Source organism: Lepus europaeus, chromosome 2 (assembly GCF_033115175.1).
Source record: "Lepus europaeus isolate LE1 chromosome 2, mLepTim1.pri, whole genome shotgun sequence".
NCBI lineage: Eukaryota > Metazoa > Chordata > Mammalia > Lagomorpha > Leporidae > Lepus > Lepus europaeus.
Window position 1 is genome coordinate 132,346,968 of NC_084828.1, and position 20,574 is coordinate 132,367,541.

The 20,574-nt window shown below is 41.0% G+C and overlaps 1 protein-coding gene across 7 annotated transcripts in view; it reads left to right on the forward strand.

Moving 5' to 3' along the window:
- Nucleotides 1-20,574, forward strand: part of HLTF (helicase like transcription factor) — a 73,035-nt gene that overhangs the window by 16,997 nt on the left and 35,464 nt on the right. For 5 of the 7 annotated variants that reach the window (XM_062213303.1, XM_062213320.1, XM_062213350.1 and 2 more), the window contains 6 exons: nt 5,868-5,940; nt 7,578-7,668; nt 10,163-10,242; nt 10,321-10,362; nt 11,010-11,099; nt 18,963-19,060. In XM_062213303.1, coding sequence (XP_062069287.1) covers nt 5,868-5,940; nt 7,578-7,668; nt 10,163-10,242; nt 10,321-10,362; nt 11,010-11,099; nt 18,963-19,060 — 474 coding nt within the window. The remainder of the gene's footprint in view (nt 1-5,867; nt 5,941-7,577; nt 7,669-10,162; nt 10,243-10,320; nt 10,363-11,009; nt 11,100-18,962; nt 19,061-20,574) is intronic. The other 2 variants (XM_062213309.1, XM_062213331.1) reach the window with 1 other exon arrangement.

Genomic DNA, 20,574 nt, shown 5'->3' on the forward strand with positions numbered 1-20,574 from the left:
CTCAAATGCCTGTGACAGCCGGGGCTGAGCCAGGCTGAAGCCAGAAGCCTAGAGCTCACTTTGCGTCTCTCACATTGGTGGTAGACCCAAGAACTTTAACTATCACCTGCTGCCTCCCAGGGTATGCATCAGCAGGAAGCTGGATTGTAAGCAAAGGAAATTCAAATCAAGTAGTCTGACATGGAATGTGGTGTCTCAATCAGCCTTGGAACTGCTGAGATCCTGGTATCACTTTTTTTTTTTTTTTTCTTTAAAGATTTATTTATTTGAAAGGCAGAGGGAGAGAAGGAGAAAAGAGAGTGTTATCTTCCAACTATTGGCTCAATCTCTAAATAACCACATCAACTTGGGGATTGGGCTGAAGTGAGGGGCCCAAAATCGAATCTAGTTCTCCCACATGGGTGCCAGGGACAAAGAACTTGGGCCATCTGCTGCTGCTCTCCCAGGTGTATTAGCAGGGACCTGGATTGGAAGGAAGGAGTTGGAACTTTAACCTTCGCCATATGGGAAGCTGGCATAGGAGGTAGTGGCTTAACCGTTGTACCACAGTGCCGGCCCCTGTGTTACATTTTTTTTTTTTTAGGATTTATTTATTCGAAAGTCAGAGTTACGCAGAGAGAGATCTTCCATCTGCTGGTTTACTCTCCAGTTGGCCACAATGGCTGGAGCTGTGCTAATCTGAAGCCAGGAACCAGGAGGCAGGAGTTTCTTCCAGGTCTCCCATGCGGGTACAGGGGCCCAAGGAATTGGGCCATCTTCTACTGCTTTCTCAGGCCATATCAGACAGCTGGATTGGAAATGGAGCAGCTGAGTCTCGAACTGGAGCCCATACAGAATGTCAGCACTGCAGGCAGTGGCCTTACCCGCCAAGCCATAGCACTGGCCTTGTATTACATTCTTGAGGCAGTCAGTAATATGCATTGAGAGTCTTTGAGATAGTGATAATAAGTAACCAGGAATCTATTTTTCTACAGATAATAAGTTTTTTCCCTTAAAATGATTTTAAATGTTGACAATTTGAAACATTTTTCAGTAAGGGAACAGTTAAATTATGATACAGCCATAAAATTTAATGTTATACAATCAAACAAATCTTAGCACTTAAGAATACTCACTTTCCTGATACTTCTTAGTAAAAATAGTGGAATTTGAATCCTCATTTTGTAAATACAATTTATGTATGTTTTAAGTGTATTCACATACCAGAATGGTACCAGAATGTTAATGATAATTTATGTCCTAATGTCTATGTTTATGTATATAAGTATGTAATATATAAATTTATATATAATATACAACTATACTTATATTCAGTTTCTAATAAAAGTTAGTTTTGGGGCAGTCATTTGGTGCAGCAAGTGGTTAAGGCACTGCTTAGGATGCCCACAGCCTTTATCTAGAGTGCCTGGATTCAAGTCCTGGCTCTGCTCTCCTTGTGGGAGACCTGGATTGAATTTCTGGCTGTTGGCTTTGGGCTAGCCCAGCCATGTTTGTTCCAAGCTTTTGGGGAATGTATCATTGAATAGGATATCTCTCTCTGTGCCTTTTTTTTTTTTTTTTTTTAAGCTTTATTTATTTATTTGAAAGGTGGAGTTTACAGAGAGACAGAGAGATGTTTCATCTGCTGGTTCACTTGCAATGGCCAGAGCTGAAGCCAGGAGCCAGGAGCTTCATCTGGGTCTCCTATGTGGGTACAGGGTCCCAGGGACTTGGGCCATCTTTTGCTGTTTTCCCAGGCACGTTAGCAGGGAGCTGAATCAGAAGTGGAGCAGCTAAGATGTGAACTGGGGCCCATGTGGGTGCTGGTGCTACAAGCCCTGACCCCTGTTTGCCTTTCAAACAAATAAATAAAAATTTTAAAAAACATCAGTTTAATAAAAAAAAAGTTATTGGAAAGGAACAATTCATTAATTTTTATTTTAAACATTTTTAAAATATGTATTTATTTACTTGAAAGGCAGGGTTACAGAGAGGCAGACAGAGACAGAGAGAGAGAGATCTTCCATCCACTGGTTAACTTCCCAAATGGCTGCAGTGGCTGGAGCCAGACTGATCTGAAGCCAGGAGCCAGGAGCTTGCTCTGGGTCCCCCATGAGGGTGCGGGGGCCCAAGCACCTGGGCTACCCTCTACTATCCCAGGCCATAACAGAGAGCTAGATTGGAAGTGGAGTAGCTGGGCCTTGAACTGGTAACCATATGGGATGCTGGCACTGCAGGTGGTGGCTCCACCCACTAAGCCACAGTGCTGGCCCCACAATTCTTTTTTTTTTTTTTTTGACAGGCAGAGTGGACAGTGAGAGAGAGAGACAGAAAGGTCTTCCTTTTTTGTTGATTCACCCCCTCCAATGGCTGCTGCGCCGGCGCGCTGCGCAGCCAGGAGCCAGGTGCTTCTCCTGGTCTCCCATGCGGGTGCAGGGCCCAAGGGGACTTGGGCCATTCTCCACTGCACTCCCGGGCCACAGCAGAGAGCTGGACTAGAAGAGGAGCAACCGGAACAGAATCTAGCGCCCTGACCGGGACTAGAAGCTGGTGTACTGGCGCCGCAGGCGGAGGATTAGCCTATTGAGCCGCGGCGTCTGCCAACAATTCATTATTTTTAACAGAAAATTCAAAGTATTTAAAGTAGAGGTAGCAGAAGGATATGTGCAAAATATCTCTTGAGCTCTTCTGAACTGCTATTCCTATTTTTTTAGTTTTTAGAGAGGCTGCACATCCGTTTCCTGCCAGCTGTTTATTGAGGTTGTATTTTCCTAACGTCTGCACTTAGTTTCATTTCCTTCTTTCTACTTTAAGAGTTTAGTCTGTTGAATATTAGCACTGAATAATGATTTATGACTTGTTTTTTCTATATTTGAATATTAAAACTGATGTTATAGGGTTGTCAGAATTTGGTAAAGTGTGTGAGTCTACTTAGGGTTTTGGTCTGGATTATCAGTTATCAGTAATACTTATTTAAGGTGTTATATAGTAGGAAAGTTTTAGGATATTTAGTTGGCTAAGTTAATTGAAATGGAAGCTTAACATTGTAGTTTCCAGCCAAGAATTCATTATTTATTTTTCAAATGAAAAAAAATTTTATTGATCAGTACCAAACATGGCTGAGTCAATTGCCCTCCAACCCCCAAGCATTACAGTTAGGGTGCATATCCACCTTCCTCACCCCCTCCCTCAGCTCCTGACATGACACCCTTCCAAAAGCAACCAGAGTGGAGGAAACCTGGTGTGGAAGAGTCCACACTCCAGAGGGAAGAGAGGGAAAGAGGTGGTGCTCATGCTTCCTGAGATTGGCCACAGGAAAAGGCCGCAAAACCAGAGCGGCTCGGCTTCATTGTGCCCACCCTGTCTGGGTCTTTCCCCAGGCCTGAGCCTCCACATACCTAACTGTGACAGGAGCAGAGGATCCTAACTGCCTCCCCCTTCCTTCTCTGAGGAAGGAGAGGAAGGGGATTTTGGGAGATAAAGACCTTCTGCCTCAGCTTTGGGGGGGAGGTGGTGTTGGTATGGGCGGAGGCCTATTTCTTGCTGGTGGGCTTAGAGTTGGGACATCCTCTGCAGTACATTCCCCTCTGTGAGGACAGAGTAGGCCTAAATGTGCAGTTGAGGGGTTGGGGAAAGAGGGTTCTGGAGGAGAGCAGACACGCCCCTTTTGCATTCCATGTATGCCCAACTGAGACAGTGCAAAACAATACAGTGACAAACAAGACTGCTCCCTTCCTTCCATACTCCCTAAGCAGGGAACCCTGCCCCCATCCAAGACAGCTGCTCTACTGGAGGACTGTAAAGAAAACACACCATGAGAGCTGGGGGGTTGGGTTGGGTTGGAGGGCATCATAAGTGCTAGCAGGACAGGCCAGAGTCCTGGAGGATGGGGGAAGAGAGGGGATAGCAGCGGATTGTCATAAAGATGTGGTCACCAGTGTCCCCCTACACATGGCATGCCTTCCTTAACTCCAGTCATTCTGGAGGAAAAGGGAAGAGATTGCAAAAAAAAAAAAAAAAAAGTGTCTCCTTAGTCTGAAGTTCTCAAACTGTATGAAATGGTCTGTACACCTACCTACTCTCTCACCCCTAATCTGGGACCCAGCCCCCTACCCTCACCGTTTGATGGGATTAGGGAGATAGCAGCCAAGAATTGATTTATTGCAAGAAAAATTTTTATTATTTCAAATCGACTTAGATAATTCCAAACTTAAAATGCTTTAAAGTCCTTTAGAATAGAAAGTCCTTTAGAATAGAAAGTATGATTTGGTCTAGGTTTGACTTGGTAGAAAGTTTGCCTTTAAACTCTATGAAGAAATGATTTGCTGGACAGAATCATTTAATAAAGAATAAAGTACATCTTTTATATGTGGGTAAACTTTTGGTTTTTTTGCATGTTGCTCAATATTAATGGTTATATTAGTTGAAGACTTGATAGATTTGTGAGAAGCATTCTAAGCATTATTTCTGGGAGCTTGTTACTTAAAATAGCTTAATAGCTTAATCACTGTCTAGAATTATATTTTATTAAAAATTATTTGGACTGGTACTATTTGAGTGGAATGGATCTTTTCAACCATAATTTTAGTAAAACTTTAATGAGATTTTATAGAGTAGAATTTTTTTGGACCTGTGTCTACATTGATGCATATTGGAATAGAGGTACTTGTGAAGAGAAAAAGGAAAACTCAGGACTGGCGGGTAAATCCTCAGTAGGTTAAGAGGCGGTTACTCTGCCACCTGTACTGTTGCATCCATCTACCCTGGGAATTCCAGGAGAAATAAGAATAGGAATGACAACCTTTTTAAAGATGTATTATTTACTGAATAGAGACTTATGGTTTATATGATAATCTGAGGAATTTTTCTTTTTTTAAAAAAAACTTTTGTTTATTTGAGAGGCAGGGAGGGAGAGATGGAGAGAAATGTCTTCCATCCTCTGGTTCACTCCCCTGTAGGCCATGATGGTGGGAGCTGATTTGATTCCAGGAGCCAGAAGCTTCTTCTGGGTCTCCCACGCTGGTGCAGGGCCCCAAGAACTTGGTCCATCTTCCACCACTTTCCCAGGCCATAGCAGAGAGCCGGATCAGAGGAGGAGCAGCCAGGATATGAACTGGCGCCCATATGGGATGCTGGCCTTGCAGGCAGAAGCTTAGCCTACTGAGCCACAGTGCTGACCCCCGGGAGTTTTTCTGAAGTAGATTCCATGTCATGGATTTTTCTCACAGTAGCTAATATGCCATTTATAATTGAGGCTTGCTTTTTTTTTTTTTTTTTTTTTTTTTTTTAAATTTTTGACAGGCAGAGTGGACAGTAGAGGGAGATAGAGAGAAAGGTCTTCCTTTTTGCCATTGGTTCACCCTCCAATGGCTGCCGCGGTAGGCGCGCTGCAGCCAGCGCACCGTGCTGTTCCGATGGCAGGAGCCAGGTGCTTATCCTGGTCTCCCATGGGGTGCAGGGCCCAAGCACTTGGGCCATCCTCCACTGCACTCCCTGGCCACAGCAGAGAGCTGGCCTGGAAGAGGGGCAACCGGGACAGGATCGGTGCCCCGACCAGGACTAGAACCCGGTGTGCCGGCGCCGCAAGGCGGAGGATTAGCCTGTTAAGCCACGGCGCTGGCTCTGAGGCTTGCTTTTTAAAAAATTCTTTTTGGAATAATAAAGACCAGCTAATTTTTTTTTAAGATACCTGTGAAGAAATTTGTAATCAATTTGTATATTTGTCCTCTTTACTTTTCATCACACCCCCGATCCCCTTTGTTCCAGAATTGGAATGCAATTTAAGTATTCTTCTTTATGTCAAATAAAGCAATATACAGTAAGATATATTTTCAATTTATTTAAAGTTGATAGAAGTAACATTTAAGAAATAATTTCTTTTCACCTAGGAATGTAATAGCAGTGAATCTGACAAACCCAGAAGAAAGGATACCAGCAAAAAGACTGATGGGTTAAGTAAAGGTAAACTTAATTTTGAATATGAACCAATATTTGATTGATATTTTTCTCAGTCATATAATTATAGTTTTGGTTTTATACTGTACAAAAATTTAAAATCTCTTTTTCTAAGAACGTCATGAGGATTGGTAGTCAGGAGTGTTAAATCATCAAAATGGTGATTGCAGGGTGCTGGTTTACCAGTCAGAAAAACTTGGGGCACATTTTTGGTTAAGAAAAAAACTACCTATGAATGGGTAGTTAAAAAGCAATAGAGCATGTTTTTTTTTTTTTTTTTTTTTTTCTTTTTGTCGTTGTTGTTGTTTTTTTGACAGGCAGAGTGGACAGTGAGAGAGAGAGACAGAGAGGAAGGTCTTCCTTTGCCATTGGTTCACCCTCCAATGGCCGCTGCGGCTGGCGCGCTGCGGCCGGCGCACTGCGCTAATCCGATGACAGGAGCCAGGTGCTTCTCCTGGTCTCCCATGGGGTGCAGGACCCAAGCACTTGGGCCATCATCCACTGCACTCCCGGGCCACAGCAGAGAGCTGGCCTGGAAGAGGGGCAACCGGGACAGAATCCGGCGCCCCGACTGGGACTAGAACCCGGTGTGCCAGCGCCGCTAGGCGGAGGATTAGCCCAGTGAGCCTCGGCGCCGGCCAACAGAGCATGTTTTATTATGGTACTTTAGTGATCTTATGGTATTTATAATGTAATGTGCTTGGAAAACAGAAGATAAAATTAGAAAGGTACGTTAGAGCCAAATTCTGAAGTCAAAAGAAAAATGGAAAGAGATCTGTGGTTTAGCAGTTATATATGACTTTCACAAAATTGATTTCTGAAGGTAAGTTACAGCAGCAACTGGAATATTTTAAAATAAGATTAAAGAGTTGGACATAATAGCTGTGTGCTGTTTTTTTTGTTGTTGTTGTTAAATTGGAGATAGGGGAAAAAGAAAATAATTTGAGAGGGAGGTAGAGTAGAAGGTGGGCTTTCTGTTATAAGAAAGACATAATTAGGAAGAGATTTTGGATATAGTGGAGAGACTAATTTGGCTTGTGAATGGAAATGAAATCAAGAGAATCAAGGTAGATGAGTTAGTATTAAAAGAAAAGAAGGAAGGTTGAGAGAAAATTTAGATAAGGGGATAGAAAGATTCCTTATAAAGAGACCTAGGTCATCTGAGAGTAGAAGGAGTTAGAATCTAAGGAGAGGGTTCAGTGTAGTATGGATTTTTGTGGTGAATGGGTAGGGGAGCTGAACAGTGATATAGTTAGGAGTTGCTAGGTGACATAAGGTAAGGGCTGGAGATTCGAAAATTAGTTTCCAATAAATAGCATCAGTTTGTTGTTCTTTTTATTGTTGTTGTTCTTCCCAGCAGCTCTTAGCTGTCTTGATATGAACATTGTGAGGTAAGGGGGGAGGGGTTGGCTAGCTAACTGCAGGGGAAAGACTTGTCAAAAAAATTGAATGATAAAATAAGAAAATATTAGATGAAGGAAAAAAGTAGAGAAGCTGGTAGTTTCACTGAGAGAACAGGGTATTTGAATGAAGATGTTAAGAAAGATGAGGACAGCAATTGGAAAATCAGAGTTTTAAAAGTGATATTGCTAAGTTAAGGGAATTTACTAATATTCTGTATATTTGATTTCAATTTGAAATAGAAGGATCTAGGTATAGTGAAGAACCCAGTATTTCAGATGTCAAGAAGAATAAGTGTCCCATGTCAGAATTGTCTAGCTCTCGACCCAAAAGGTAAACTCTGTTTTGGTTTGATTACATGTAATCTGTTTAAACTTTTTCTGTTTTCTTATATACAGGATAGGGGTATGACTGCTATATCTCAGTTACATGGTTCTTTCAGATACTTTCTTTTATTTCAAATTGTAAAAATCATTGACTTATGTAGGTAGAGTGTTTTCATTTTATAGGTGAAGAAAAGTAATATTTACCTATAAAAGAACTGAATTAGTAATTTTTTAAAAAAATTATTTGAAAGACACAGTGACAGAGAAAGAGAGAGAAATCTTCCCTCCTCTAGTTTATTACCCAAAATAGCAGCAACAGCTAAGGCTGGGCCAGACTGAAGCCAGGGGCCAGGAACTCCATCCTGGTTTCCCATGTGGCCAACAAGGGCCTAAGAACTTGCCATCTTCTGTTCCTTTCCCAGGCATATTAGCAGGAAGCTGGATTAGAAGTGGAGAAGCTAAGACTGACACTGGCACTCAGATATGGGATGTCAGTATAGCCAGTGGCAACTTAAATCACTGTATCACAATATCAGCCCCTAAATTGGTAATTTTTAATTATCATTATTTTTTATACCTTTTTTTCTTTTTAATTTGAGAAGGGGAAAGAGAGAAAGTCCCATCTGTTGCTTCATTCTGCAACACCCCCAGGCCTGGATCACAAAACCCCAAACTCAGTCCGTGTCTCTCATGGGTGGCAGGAACCCAATCACTAAACCATCATCATGGCCTCCTAGGGTCGGCATTGGCAGGAAGCTGGAGTCGAGCCAGCATCAGACCCAGGCACTCCAGCGTGGGATGCAAGCATTTGAACTGGCTGCATCTCAAGTGCAAGGCCAAATGCCTGCCCTCTTCCTGTTTTATTCATCTAGAAATTAAGATCTGTTTCCTGGGTTTTTAATTTCTGTTGAGACTTTAGAAGAATTTTTTTTTTTTTTTTTTTTGACAGGTAGTTATAGACAGTGAGAGAGAGACAGAAAGGTCTTCCTTCTGTTGGTTCACTCCCCTAATGGCTGCCATGGCCGGCGCTGCGCCGATCCAAAGCCAGGAGCTGGGTACTTCCTCCCGGTCTCCCATGCGGGTGCAGGGACCCAAGCACTTGGGCCATCCTCCGCTGCCCTCCCGGGCCACAGCAGAGAGCTGGACTGGAAGAGGAGCAACCAGGACTAGAACCCGGGGTGCCGGTGCCGCAGGTGGAGGATTAACCAAGTGAGCCATGGCGCCGGCCAAAGAATTTTCTTTGTAGATTTGAAGGGGTGAAAACTGAATGACTTGACGTGACTGATCACTTGACAGAAGGATTCTTTGCTCATCTTAGTTCATTCTCCCTTCACCTGTGGTGGAAATAAGACATGTTTGCCATAAACAAGTATTAATTATATGAACAATGTTAATTATATTAACATAAACTAGAGGGAAAATTTGAGTAAAACTGATTTCCCTCTGGTGTTTCTTTCAGTCTCTTTGCAGACTTCATTTGCTCTCTGGAGTAGGTCTAAATACTGGATTTTTGTTACACTGAATTGTCTGCCTTATTTGTCTACAGATAGGAACTCATATCTGAGTCTTTGTCATCTTTTCATCAACAGAGACCTCAAAATTTTGGCTTTGTTAATTCTTCTGTAATTGATACTCATCTGAACCAAGCATCACACTGTCATTCATCACTTTTCTTCTTACCTAAATCTCAAATCTGATAGCTCTGAACTGATATAAACCTGGGTAACAGAGCGCTATCAGGTAGACAGAGTTAAAGGACATGGAAATAATAATGATGAGAACATGGGAAAAAACCAACAAGAACAGCTACCACCAACATATATTCTATAGCTAAAACAGATATGCTTACAGTGCACAAGGTAGTATTTTAGGGACTTTTGCATGTAGTAATATTTTATTCTGTGAGGTGGGTTATATTTTTATTTAGATTTTCCAGATGAGGAAATAGATGTACAGAAGAGTATTAGGTGAGTTGCCTATAGTCACATAGCGCATCAGTGGCAGAATGAGGATTTAAATCTAGGCAGTCCGACTCCAGAATCTATTGTTCTTAGCCACTTAAGTGTGATGTGTTATACTATTTCTACACAAAATTCATTAAAGTTTTCATTGTGAAAGAATTATTTTTTTTTGCTTTTGGCTGCTTAATTCATTATACTAGATATATATTCTTTGATAAAAGCTACTTTTTGTTCTAATTTTATATAAATGTTTTAATTGAGCTACCCAATATTGAATTCAGTATCGAAATGATTTTTTAATGACTTAATTTTTGACATTGATTTTAACAGTAGTGATACTGCATTTTGAAACATGCAGCTAGTTATGAAAGCAGACTACTACAGCAGCTATGACTTACCGTTTGTCAAAAATTTTCACTTCAAAACTTTCCAGAAGATAAACAAGGGAAGCTAAAAGCATTTTAATTGTATTTATTAGACATGTTTTTACCATTTTGTTTTGGGTTGGTAAAAAATTTTATTGTGTATATTTAATCGTAGAAAAAAAATTGCTGTCCAGTACATTGAAAGCAGTGATTCAGAGGAAATTGAAATAAGCGAATTGCCACAGAAAATGAAAGGTAATGTGCAATAGATTTGATAGTGTTTTATGTTCTAATCTGTTGTGCTCATTTTTATGTTTTTTGTTTTGTTTTTAGGTAAATTGAAAAATGTACAGTCAGAAACTAAAAGGGTAAAAGGTATGTGTGTACTATACTTCCTCGATAACCATATTTATACTTAAAGATGATTAAAGCTTCATAGATTTGTATCTCTCTCTCGGAATTCTTTAGTAATAGGTCTTGAACTTGACTGATGTTTGCATTTGAGCTCTTCATAAAGCTTACCATGGGTGTTAAATGAATGAGGCAAACTGGATAAATAATTTCAAGTTAAAATTCTAAGGTATAATATCTAAATCAACTTTAAACAAAACAAATTAATATTCTACCAATTGTAAAATGACTGATACCCTATGCATATGTGTAAATAGTAATTCCAGAATTAGTTTGGAGGGCCCTTTTGGCATTATTCTTAGTTTATTATACAGAGGAAATCAATGACTATATTTTTTTCTGTAAAACATGCTTTATTTTCTTTTTAATTCAGATCATGTTGAATTGTTAATTAGTTGGGAAATTGTGTTGAATTTGGATAGCAACTTATAATCATTTGACTGGATCGAAAATTTGGCAGACTTTTTATCATTAGGAGTCAAATATCTGTTTCTTTGAAAAAAATGCTCACATGTGAGAGTTGATTCACTTTGCATTTGGCTTGTCTCACTTTGACTTCTCTTGCTCATGACAAACTATTATCATTTTAAATAATATAAGCTTTTTTTCAGTAGGACCTTCTAAGGTTAAAGAAGATACAGCATTTGCATGTGCACTTACTTCGTCTGCTTCTACAACAAAAAAAAAAATCCTGAAAAAAGGTCAGGAAATCTGGTTTTCTTTTCTTTTCTTAAAGATTTATTTATTTATTTTAAAAGAGTTAGAAAGAAAGAGGGAGGGAGAGGCAAAAATAGATCTTCTGTCGCTGGTTCAGTTCCCACATGGCTGCAGCAGCCAGCACTGGGCCAGGTCAGCCAGGAGCTTCATCTGTGTCTCCCGTGTGGATGGATGGCAGGGGCCCAAACAGTTGGGCCATCTTCTGTTGGTTTTCCCAGGCTGTTAGCATGGAGATGGATTGGAAGTGGAACATCCGAGACATGATCCAGTGCCCATATGGGTGCTGGCATTGCAGTTGATGGCTTTACCCACTATACTACAACACTGGCCCCAATCTGCTGATTTCCTAGCCTTTATTTTTCTTTTTTTTTTTTAAAGATTTATTTACTTATTTGAAAGTCAGAGTTACACAGAGAGGTAGAGAGAGAGAGAGAGAGAGGTCTTCCATCCGCTGGTTTACTCTCCAGATGGCCGCAATGACCGGAGCTGTGCCGGTCTGAAGCCAGGAGCCAGGAGCTTCTTCAGGGTCTCCCATGCAGGTGCAGGGGCTCAAGGACTTGGGCCATCCTCCACTGCTTTTCTAGGCCGTAGCAGAGAGCTGGATTGGAAGTGGAGCATCTGAGACTTGAACCGGCGTCCATATGGGATGCCGGCACTGCAGGTGGCAGCTTTACCGGCTATGCCACAGCGCTGGCCCCCTATTTTTTTTTTAGTTAAAAAATAATTGAGTAACAAAGTTATAAAACCATATTGTAAGAAGTTTAGAGAATAGAAACAAAGTTATGTCTTGTTTTCCTTCTGATGCACCTTTCTATTGTATTTGTTATAATTAGACCAAAATATGATGAGAGAGGGAGTGTCCTTACTCTAAATAAGCAGAAGAGGAACAAAGCACAAAACAATTTTGGCTTCATTCAAGCTTAATTTAATTTAGATTAATTATTGTAATAAAGATTTGATTTTTGGTATGATTAGAAATTGTTTTTTCAGTTAAAAATGTTAGTGATCTTTATTAAAATTTTGTTTTTTAATTCATAGAACAACCCTGCATAAGAGTTAAATATTTGAGATGGAAAGAAATTGAACTATGGTTAAGGAGATCTGGTATAATTTATATCTCTGCACATTGATCTCCTGTTTCATATGTTGGAGATACAGCACACAGTCCATTTTTGTGGAACTTGTAATTTAATGATTGGAGAAATAGAAAATAAACAAGTGACTGCATACTTTTAAATAATGATAGTGTAGAGAAGATAAGGGATAATAAAATAGTGACTTAAAAGGATCCTTTTTTAAGAGGTGATATTTGAGCTAATGCAGAATTATGAGAATCAACTTTTGCTGTAGGAATCAAGAACTGAAAATATAGGCGTTTCAGACGGAATCCTCTCGACTCTAATTTTAGAAGTTCAAAGAAATCTGGTACCTCCAGTTGAGATAGAATTGTTCCCACATGGAAGCATAGAACCGTTTTCTTTAGCAGACACATAGTAATTATAAAAGAGAGCAAATAAAATTATAGCTGGGCTATAAAACCAAAATATGCATACCTCTAGAATTGATGTAGAATTGAAACATATCAGTGAGTAGAGACAGAAGCTATGGTCTTGCTGAGCCTTGTATTAGTGATTTCTTCAGTAAGACCTAAAAAGTCATGAGGAAAGATTAAGTTCTGCATTGTATTTTTGGTGCATCAAAAGTCACCATAAACAGTGAAAAATGACAGGCTGTAGTAGATTAGCGTGATAAGAATTGGAATCTAGACTATGTAAGAATTCCTTAGAAATTGTTAGAAAAAGACAACTCAAAAGAATAGTCAAAGGGTAAAGTTATGCAGCCATTGGAAAAAAATATTAATAACCAATAAACATAAGACAGCACTCATTAATCACTAGGGAAATGCAAATTAAAGGAACAGTGAGATAACCTCTCTCTCATCATGTTTTCAGGCATTTCAAATTTCACAATGGCAAGATTATGGCCTAGGCAAGATTATGCCCCAGTAGGAACTCTGATATACTGGAGTTGGGAGTGTCAGTTATTACGGAGAGCAACTAGTCAAAAATACAATGAAACTGAACACAAACCATCTAGACCTCAGTTGATGTGTACAGGAGACAGAGAAATGATTTTATTTTTTAATTTAAAATTTTTAAAAGGTTTATTTGAGAGAGTTACAGAGAGAGAAAGAGAGAAAGAGAGAAAGAGAGAGAGATTGTCCATCCACTGGTTCACTCCCTAAATGGCCACAATGGCCAGAGCTGGGCTTACCCAAGCCAGTAGTCCAGGGCTTCTTCCACGTCTCCCATGGGAATGCAGGGGCCCAAGAGCTTGGACTATCCTCTGCTGTTTTCTCAGGCACATTAGCCGGGAGCAGGATCAGAAATGGGGCAACTGGGCCTTGAATCAGCACCGATATGAGATGCCAATGTTGCAGGTGGAGGCTTAACCTGCTGTGCCACAATGCCAGCCCTGAATAAATGGTTTTAATTGGAGAATTATTTTAGTGAACTATTAGAAATATTGGAAACACTGTCCAGTAGGGAAACAAAGAACAAATTATAGACTGCTTTTGCAATATAGTGTTAGATATTGGTTAAAATGAATATACTACAGCTACAATTTTTTTTAAAGAATTTATTTATTTATTTGCAAGGTAGAGTTACAGACAGAGAGAGGGAGAGACAGAGAGAAGCATCTTGTATCTGCTGGTTCACTCCTTAAATGGCAGAGGCGGAGAGAGAGGGAGAGAGAGAGAGAGAGGTCTTCCATCCACTGGTTCACTCCCCAAATGGCCTCAACAGCTGGAGCTGGGCCAATCTGAAGCCAGGAGCCAGGAGCTTCCTCTGGATCCCCCACACAGGTGCAGGGGCCCAAGCACTTGGGCCATCTTCTACTGCTTTCCCAGGCCACAAGCAGAGAGCTGGATTGGAAGAGAGCAGCTGGGACATAACTGGTTCCTGTGTGGGATGCTGGCACTATAGGTGGACCTAGACCAGTACACCACAGCACCAGCCCCAGCTTCAAATATTAATTAGGATAAATCTCAAAAATATAACATTGAGAGAAAAAAAGCATATTGCAGAATGACACAAAAGTGTAAAATGTGTAGTTTAAAATAACAAGTATATATGTTAAATATGAGTACCATAGATGATCTATAAAAATATGCAAAGGAATAGGATATACTGTTTCACCTTACTAGAATGTTCTCTTTAAATATGAAAAGAAGGCCTGGGCATTGGCTTAGTAATTAGGATGCCGGTGAGGAAGTCTGCCTCCTTTGTCAAGAGTACCTGTTAATGCAGGCCCCTGGTATGCAGCAGTGATGGCTCAAGTAGTTGGGGTCCCTGCCACCCATGTGGGAGGCTTCAGTTGAATTCTTGGCCCTTCTGTTAGGCCTGGCCATTGTTGGCATTTGGGAAGTAAACCAAGCAGATAGGAGCTTTATTTTTCTGTCTCTGCTTCTCAAATTTAAAAAAGAAAACTGGAGCAATCCTAGAAAAATGTTTCTATATATTTATTGCTTGTGTTTGGATTTTAATTGTAATCCAATATTTTGTTTGACATAGTTTATTATAAACTGGAAGTTTGGGGGCCTGTGCTGTGGTGTAGTGGGTAAAGCCACCACCTGCAGTGCCAGCATCCCATATGGGCGCCAGTTTGTATCCTGGCTGCTCCACTTTCAATCCAGCTCCCTGCTAATGTCCTAGGAAAGTAGTGGAATATGGCCCAAGTGCTTGGGCCCCTGCCCTTGCGTGGGAGACCCAGAAGAAGCGCCTGGCTCCTGGCTTTGGATTGGCCAGCTCTGGCCGTTGCGGCCATTTGGGGAGTGAACCAGCGAATGGAAGACCTCTCTCTCTGTTTCTCTCTCTCTCTCTCTCTCTCTCTCTCTCTGCCTCTGCCTCTCTGTACCTCTGCCTTTCAAATAAATAATTAAAAAAATAAAAACAAAGTTTGCGCTTTATCATAATCACAGTTATGTTTTCAGAAAAGTTATAGCCAGTTGTTCCATTGAATTTTATTTGTTTATCTATTTATTTGAAAGGCAGAGTTATAAAGCGAGGGCGCAAGACAGAGAGATCTTCCATCCACTGGTTTATTCCACAATTGGCGATAACCAAGGCCGGGCCAGGTTGAAGCCAGGAGCCAAGAACTCCATCTGAGTCTCCTACATGAGTGGCAAGTGCCCAAGCACTAGGACCTTCTTTCACTGCTTTCCCAGGCACCTTAGCAGGGAGCTGGAACACAAATGAAGCAATGGGGACTCAAAGCAGTGCTCAGATGGGATGCTGGCATTGCAGGTGGTGGGTTAACCTGCTGCACCACAAACATAGTCCCACCATTGGATTTTTATTGTTGTTACTCTTATAATTTAAGTAACACACACCATTGTACCTCTTCTGCTTTGGGCTGATGAAAGAGATAACATCAGTTGGAAGCATCTTAGGCTATAGAAGAAAAACCAGTAATGAGGGAGTAAAATTATATTTATGGCTGAGGAGCCGAGTTCTACTGAATTTATGTAGCTTAGTGGCTGGTGCTGTGGTGTAGTGGGTAAAGCCGCTGCCTGCAGTGCTAGCATCCCACATGGGTGCAGGTTCGAAACCCAGCTGCTTCAATTCCGATCCATCTTTCTGCTATGGCCTGGGAAAGCAGTGGAGGATGGCTCAAGCCCATGGGCCCCTGCACCCATATGGGAGACCTGGAGGAAGCTCCTGGTTCCTGGCTTTGGATCAGTGCAGCTCCGGCTGTTGCAGCCAACTGGGGAGTGAACCATTGGATGGAAGACCTCTCTCTCTCTCCCTCTCCTTCTCTCTCTGTGTAACTGATTTTCAAATAAATAAATAAATCTTTAAAAATAAATTTATGTAGCTTAAAGGATCTCATGCTATGCTGGAGTCTTTTACTGTTTCCATTTGGTGTATGGCCAAATCTGAGGAAATTAGTTCTCTACTGAGTAAATAAACTGTTAGATTGTTAGAAAACTAGCATAAGCATAGGGTCCCAGTTTGTGGTGAATATATAATAATGTGTGTCTTGGGGCCTGCACTGTGGCTGAGCCTCTGCCTGTGGGTGGTTTGTGTCCCAGCTGCTCCTTTTCCAATCCAGCTCTCTGCTTATGGCCAGGGAAAGCAGTAGAAGATGGCTTAAGTCATTGGGCCCCTGTACCCGCATGGGAGATGCAGAAGAAGCTCCTGGCTCCTGGCTTCGGATCAGCTCCAGCCATTTGTTTTGGCCATTTGGGGAATGAACCAGCAGATGGAAGACATTTCTCTCTGTCTCTCCTTTTGTCTAATTCTACCTCTCAAATAAACAGACAAAATCTTAAAAAAAAAAAAAGTGTTGCTAAACACTGCTAAAATCAGCCTCTATAGAGTGGGCATGTGGCAGAGAGACTTAAGTTGCATCTTGGGATACCCACATCTCATACTGGAATGCATGGTTCCAGAACTGGCTTTGGATTCAAATTTCTGCTTTGTGTACCCTGGAGGTAGCAGCTAATGGCTCAAGTAGTTGGTTCCCTGCCAACCATGTTGAAGACCTGAATTGAATTCCTGGCTCCTGGTTTCAACATGGCCCAGGTGGGTATTTGAGGAATGCACTAGTGGATGGAAGATCTCTGCCTGTCTTTCTCTCTCTCTCTCTGTCTCATTGTGTCTCTTTTCTCTGCCTTTCAAACAAAAATGAAAATAAGAAATAAAAAAAATTAGCCTCTGTTAAGCAACAGAATTTGTGTGCCACGCTGTTTTATCAAACTAAAGGTAGATGGTGATCTATAGAAAAAAATTATTATGTTTTGGTGCTGAAAACAGTTGAAAATAAGAATTTTCAAGATTTTAAAACTGCTTTTAAAAATTATTTATTTGAAAGGCAGAGGGACACACAGAGCTAGGAAAGCATGTCTTCCATCTGCTGGTTCACTCCTCAAATGGCCACAGCAGCTGGGGCTTGGCCAGTCTGAAGGTAGGAGTCAGTAACTTCGCTGGGTGCAGGGACTGAAGTACTGTTGCTTCCCAGGTGCATTAGCAGAGAGCTGGATCCTGAGCAGAGCAGCTGGGACTCAAACCTGCACTCCATTATGGGGTACAGGTTTGCAAGTGGTGGCTTAATCTTTGTACCACAGTGCCCACCATGCAACTCTATTGTAGGACTGCTGTGTCCAGCTTCCTTTCCCTGTATATTTGATTGATTTGATCTATAAATCCATTTAGGGTTTGGATCAGTTGTCACCCCAGAGAGGAGTATGTTGAAATTTCAGTTAAATTTTTTTTAAGAATAAAAATAAAGCCTTGCCCAGAGATAAATATTTCCCTGACTTTAACAAGCACATAGATAAATCAAATATTATAATATTTCTTGGGGCCAGCATTGTGGCACAGTGGGTTAAGTGGCTGCCTGCAATGCCAGCATCCCATATGAGTGCTGGTTCAAGTCCTGGCTGCTCCACTTCCGATCCAGTTCCCTGCTAATGCATCTGGAAAGGCAGCAGAAGATGATCCAGGTGCTTGGGCCCCTGATATCCATGTGGGAAACCTGGATGGATTTCTGGGCTCCTGGTTTAGCCTGGCCCAGCCCAGGTGTTGTAGTTATTTGGGAGTGAACCAGCAGACAGAAAATCTCTCTCTCCCTCTCTGTAACTCTTCATTTCAAATAAATACATCTGTTACAATTTTTTAAGATTTACTTTTCATTCATTTGAAAGGCAGAGTTAGAGAGGAGGAAAGACACAGAGGTCTCTTCCTTCTGCTGGTTCACTCCCCAGATGGCTGCAATGGCCAAGGCTAAGGCAGGCCAAAACTAGGAGCCATGAGCTTCATCCACGTCTCCTACATGGGTGTATGTGGACCATCTTCTGCTGCTTTTCCCACGCCATTACCAGGGAGCTGGATCAGAAATGGAGCAGCTAGGATTTAAACCATTGCCCATGTGGGATGCTTGCATTGCAGGTGGAGACTTAACTTGGTACATCACAACACCAGCCCTAAAATAAATCTTAAAAAATAAATAAATACTACAATATTAGTAGTCTATGTTCTACTGAAAAGTCTTCAAAAAATACAAAAAAGTAAAAAAAAACAAAACAAAAAACAACCACTTCCATCCTTAGTGTGTGGCTTAGCTGGCTGGTTATAACTAATGATCTAAGAGGTTTCTGTGAAACTATCCTTCAGGGTACAGGCATCTGAATACTAGACTTAGGGGAGGATCCTAGAACAGGGTTACTCATGTGGTTTTCAGCCTACCTAATTCCTGTTTGTTAAGTAGTCCTTGCCCTTCCATGAGCTGCGCAAGGGTCTTCATAATATGGCTGCTGACTTCTCTGAGATCTAGTGAACAGGGACAAGGAAATCACACCAAATGGGAGAGTTTCATCTTTGTAACCTAATTACAGAAGTCATTTACTGTTATTTCTGTTATATCCTCTTGCTGATACACACCAACCCTAGTGCCGTGTATGAAAGGAGTACAAGGTTGTGTCAGAAAATAGAGATCATTGTGGTCCATCTTAGAGTTTGGCTACCACATTAAGTGTAATACAAGTTCAGAAAACTGCATTGTAAAAAAAAAAAAAAGTTGATCTTAATGAATGATTGAATATCAGGAGATATTTCAGACTACTTTGTACCCCTTCCCATTCAGTCCTCTGGCTTGTCCCATAAATAATTACAATCTGGACTTTTAGTTTTTTTTAAAGGAAGAAGGTAAAAATCCATCCCCTTTTTAGTTCATCTGCTTCCCAATTTGTCTTTTCAAGGAGGCACGTTATTGTCTTCTTAGTGATAACGTATATTAAGAATAAAAAAATAGCTAAAAGCTATTCCAATGATTCATTCTTTTAGGAGCATCTACGGCAGAGGGTTCAAAGAAAACTGATGTTGAAGAGCGACCAAGAACAACACTGATTATCTGTCCACTTTCTGTGTTAAGCAACTGGATTGTAAGTCTTCAAAGCCCTTCATAAATGTAATGGGATATAGATTTTTTAGTAAGATAAAAAGTGTTATGCTTGATCATTATATTAAGTTAAAATGATTTTATTAATGTGAATTGGAGTTATATTTACTGAATTTAAGCAATTATTTTGATGATTTATAGTAGAAAAAAGTGAAGAAGTATCAGTTGCTCACATGAAATTTGGTTTTTGTTTCTGCCCTTGCCACTCTTGTCTTCCAAAGTGTGAAAGGTATATAAATTTCTACCACCTTTAAAAAATAAAATTCATTTTTTATTTATTTAAAAGGTAGAGTTAGAGAGAGAGGAGAGGAGACAGGAAAAGAGATTTTTCATCTGCTGATTCACACCCCAAATGGCCAAATGGCCAAATGGCCAAATGGCCAGGGCTAGGCCAACCTGAATCCTGGATCCTGGAGCTTCTTCCGGATCTCATGTGAGTGCAGGGGCCTAAGCACCTGGGCCATCTGCTGTTGCTTTTCCAGGCACATTAGCAGGCAGCTGGATAGGAAGTGGATCAGCCAGGTCTTGAACTGGCATCCATATGGGATGATGGCATTGCAAGTGGATACTTAACCTGCTGTGCCACAACGCCAGCCCAATCTCTACCATATTTGTAAACTGACTATTAGCAAGACTTATTTTTATAACAGTGTTAACATTTAGTGAACTTCTGTGTACTTGTTCTTGAACTTTTTTCATACATTTTCCATATGACTATTATCCTCAGTTTTTATTCTTAGTTTCCAAATGACCAAATAGAAACACAGAGAGGTTATTTAACTTGTCCAAAGATCATCCCGCTAATATGTGATGGAGCAGGTAGATAGTCTAAAATATTTTTATTCTGTAACCTATACTTTTTTTGTTAAAGGTTTATTTATTTACTTGAAAGTCAGAGTTACACAGAGAGAGAAGATGAGGCAGAGAGAGAGAGAGAGAGAGAGAGAGAGAGGTCTTCATCCGCTGGTTCCCTCCCCAAATGGCTGCAACTGCTGGAGCTGTGCCGATCTGAAGCCAGGAGCCAGGAGCTTCTTCTGGGTCTCCCATGCAGGTGCAGGGGCCCAAGGACTTGGGCCATCTTCCACTGCTTTCCCAGGCCATAATAGAGAGCTGGATTGGAAGTGGAGCAGCCTGGTCTCAAACCGGTGCCCATATGGGCTGCCTGGCACTACAGGCAGGGGCCTCACCTGCTACGCCACAGTGCCAGCTCCTGTGACCAATACTTTTAGTATTACAGACTAGAAAATTTTGTTTTTCTGTTTTTCCTGATTGTTTTTCTGTTCTAAAACATTACATTGGAATGGAACCTCTTCTGTGTTGTATGTATGGAGTAGCCTAGTTCTGTGTCTCCTTTCTAGTTCTAGCTTTAGGCTTCATGTTATAATGAGATAATGACTCTCTTGGAATGTTGTAAGCATAAGAACCACTAGATGTGAACTCTTCCATTCTTGCCCCACTCCAAGGTTATCTATACTTTCTATACTTCTTCTGGCCTTT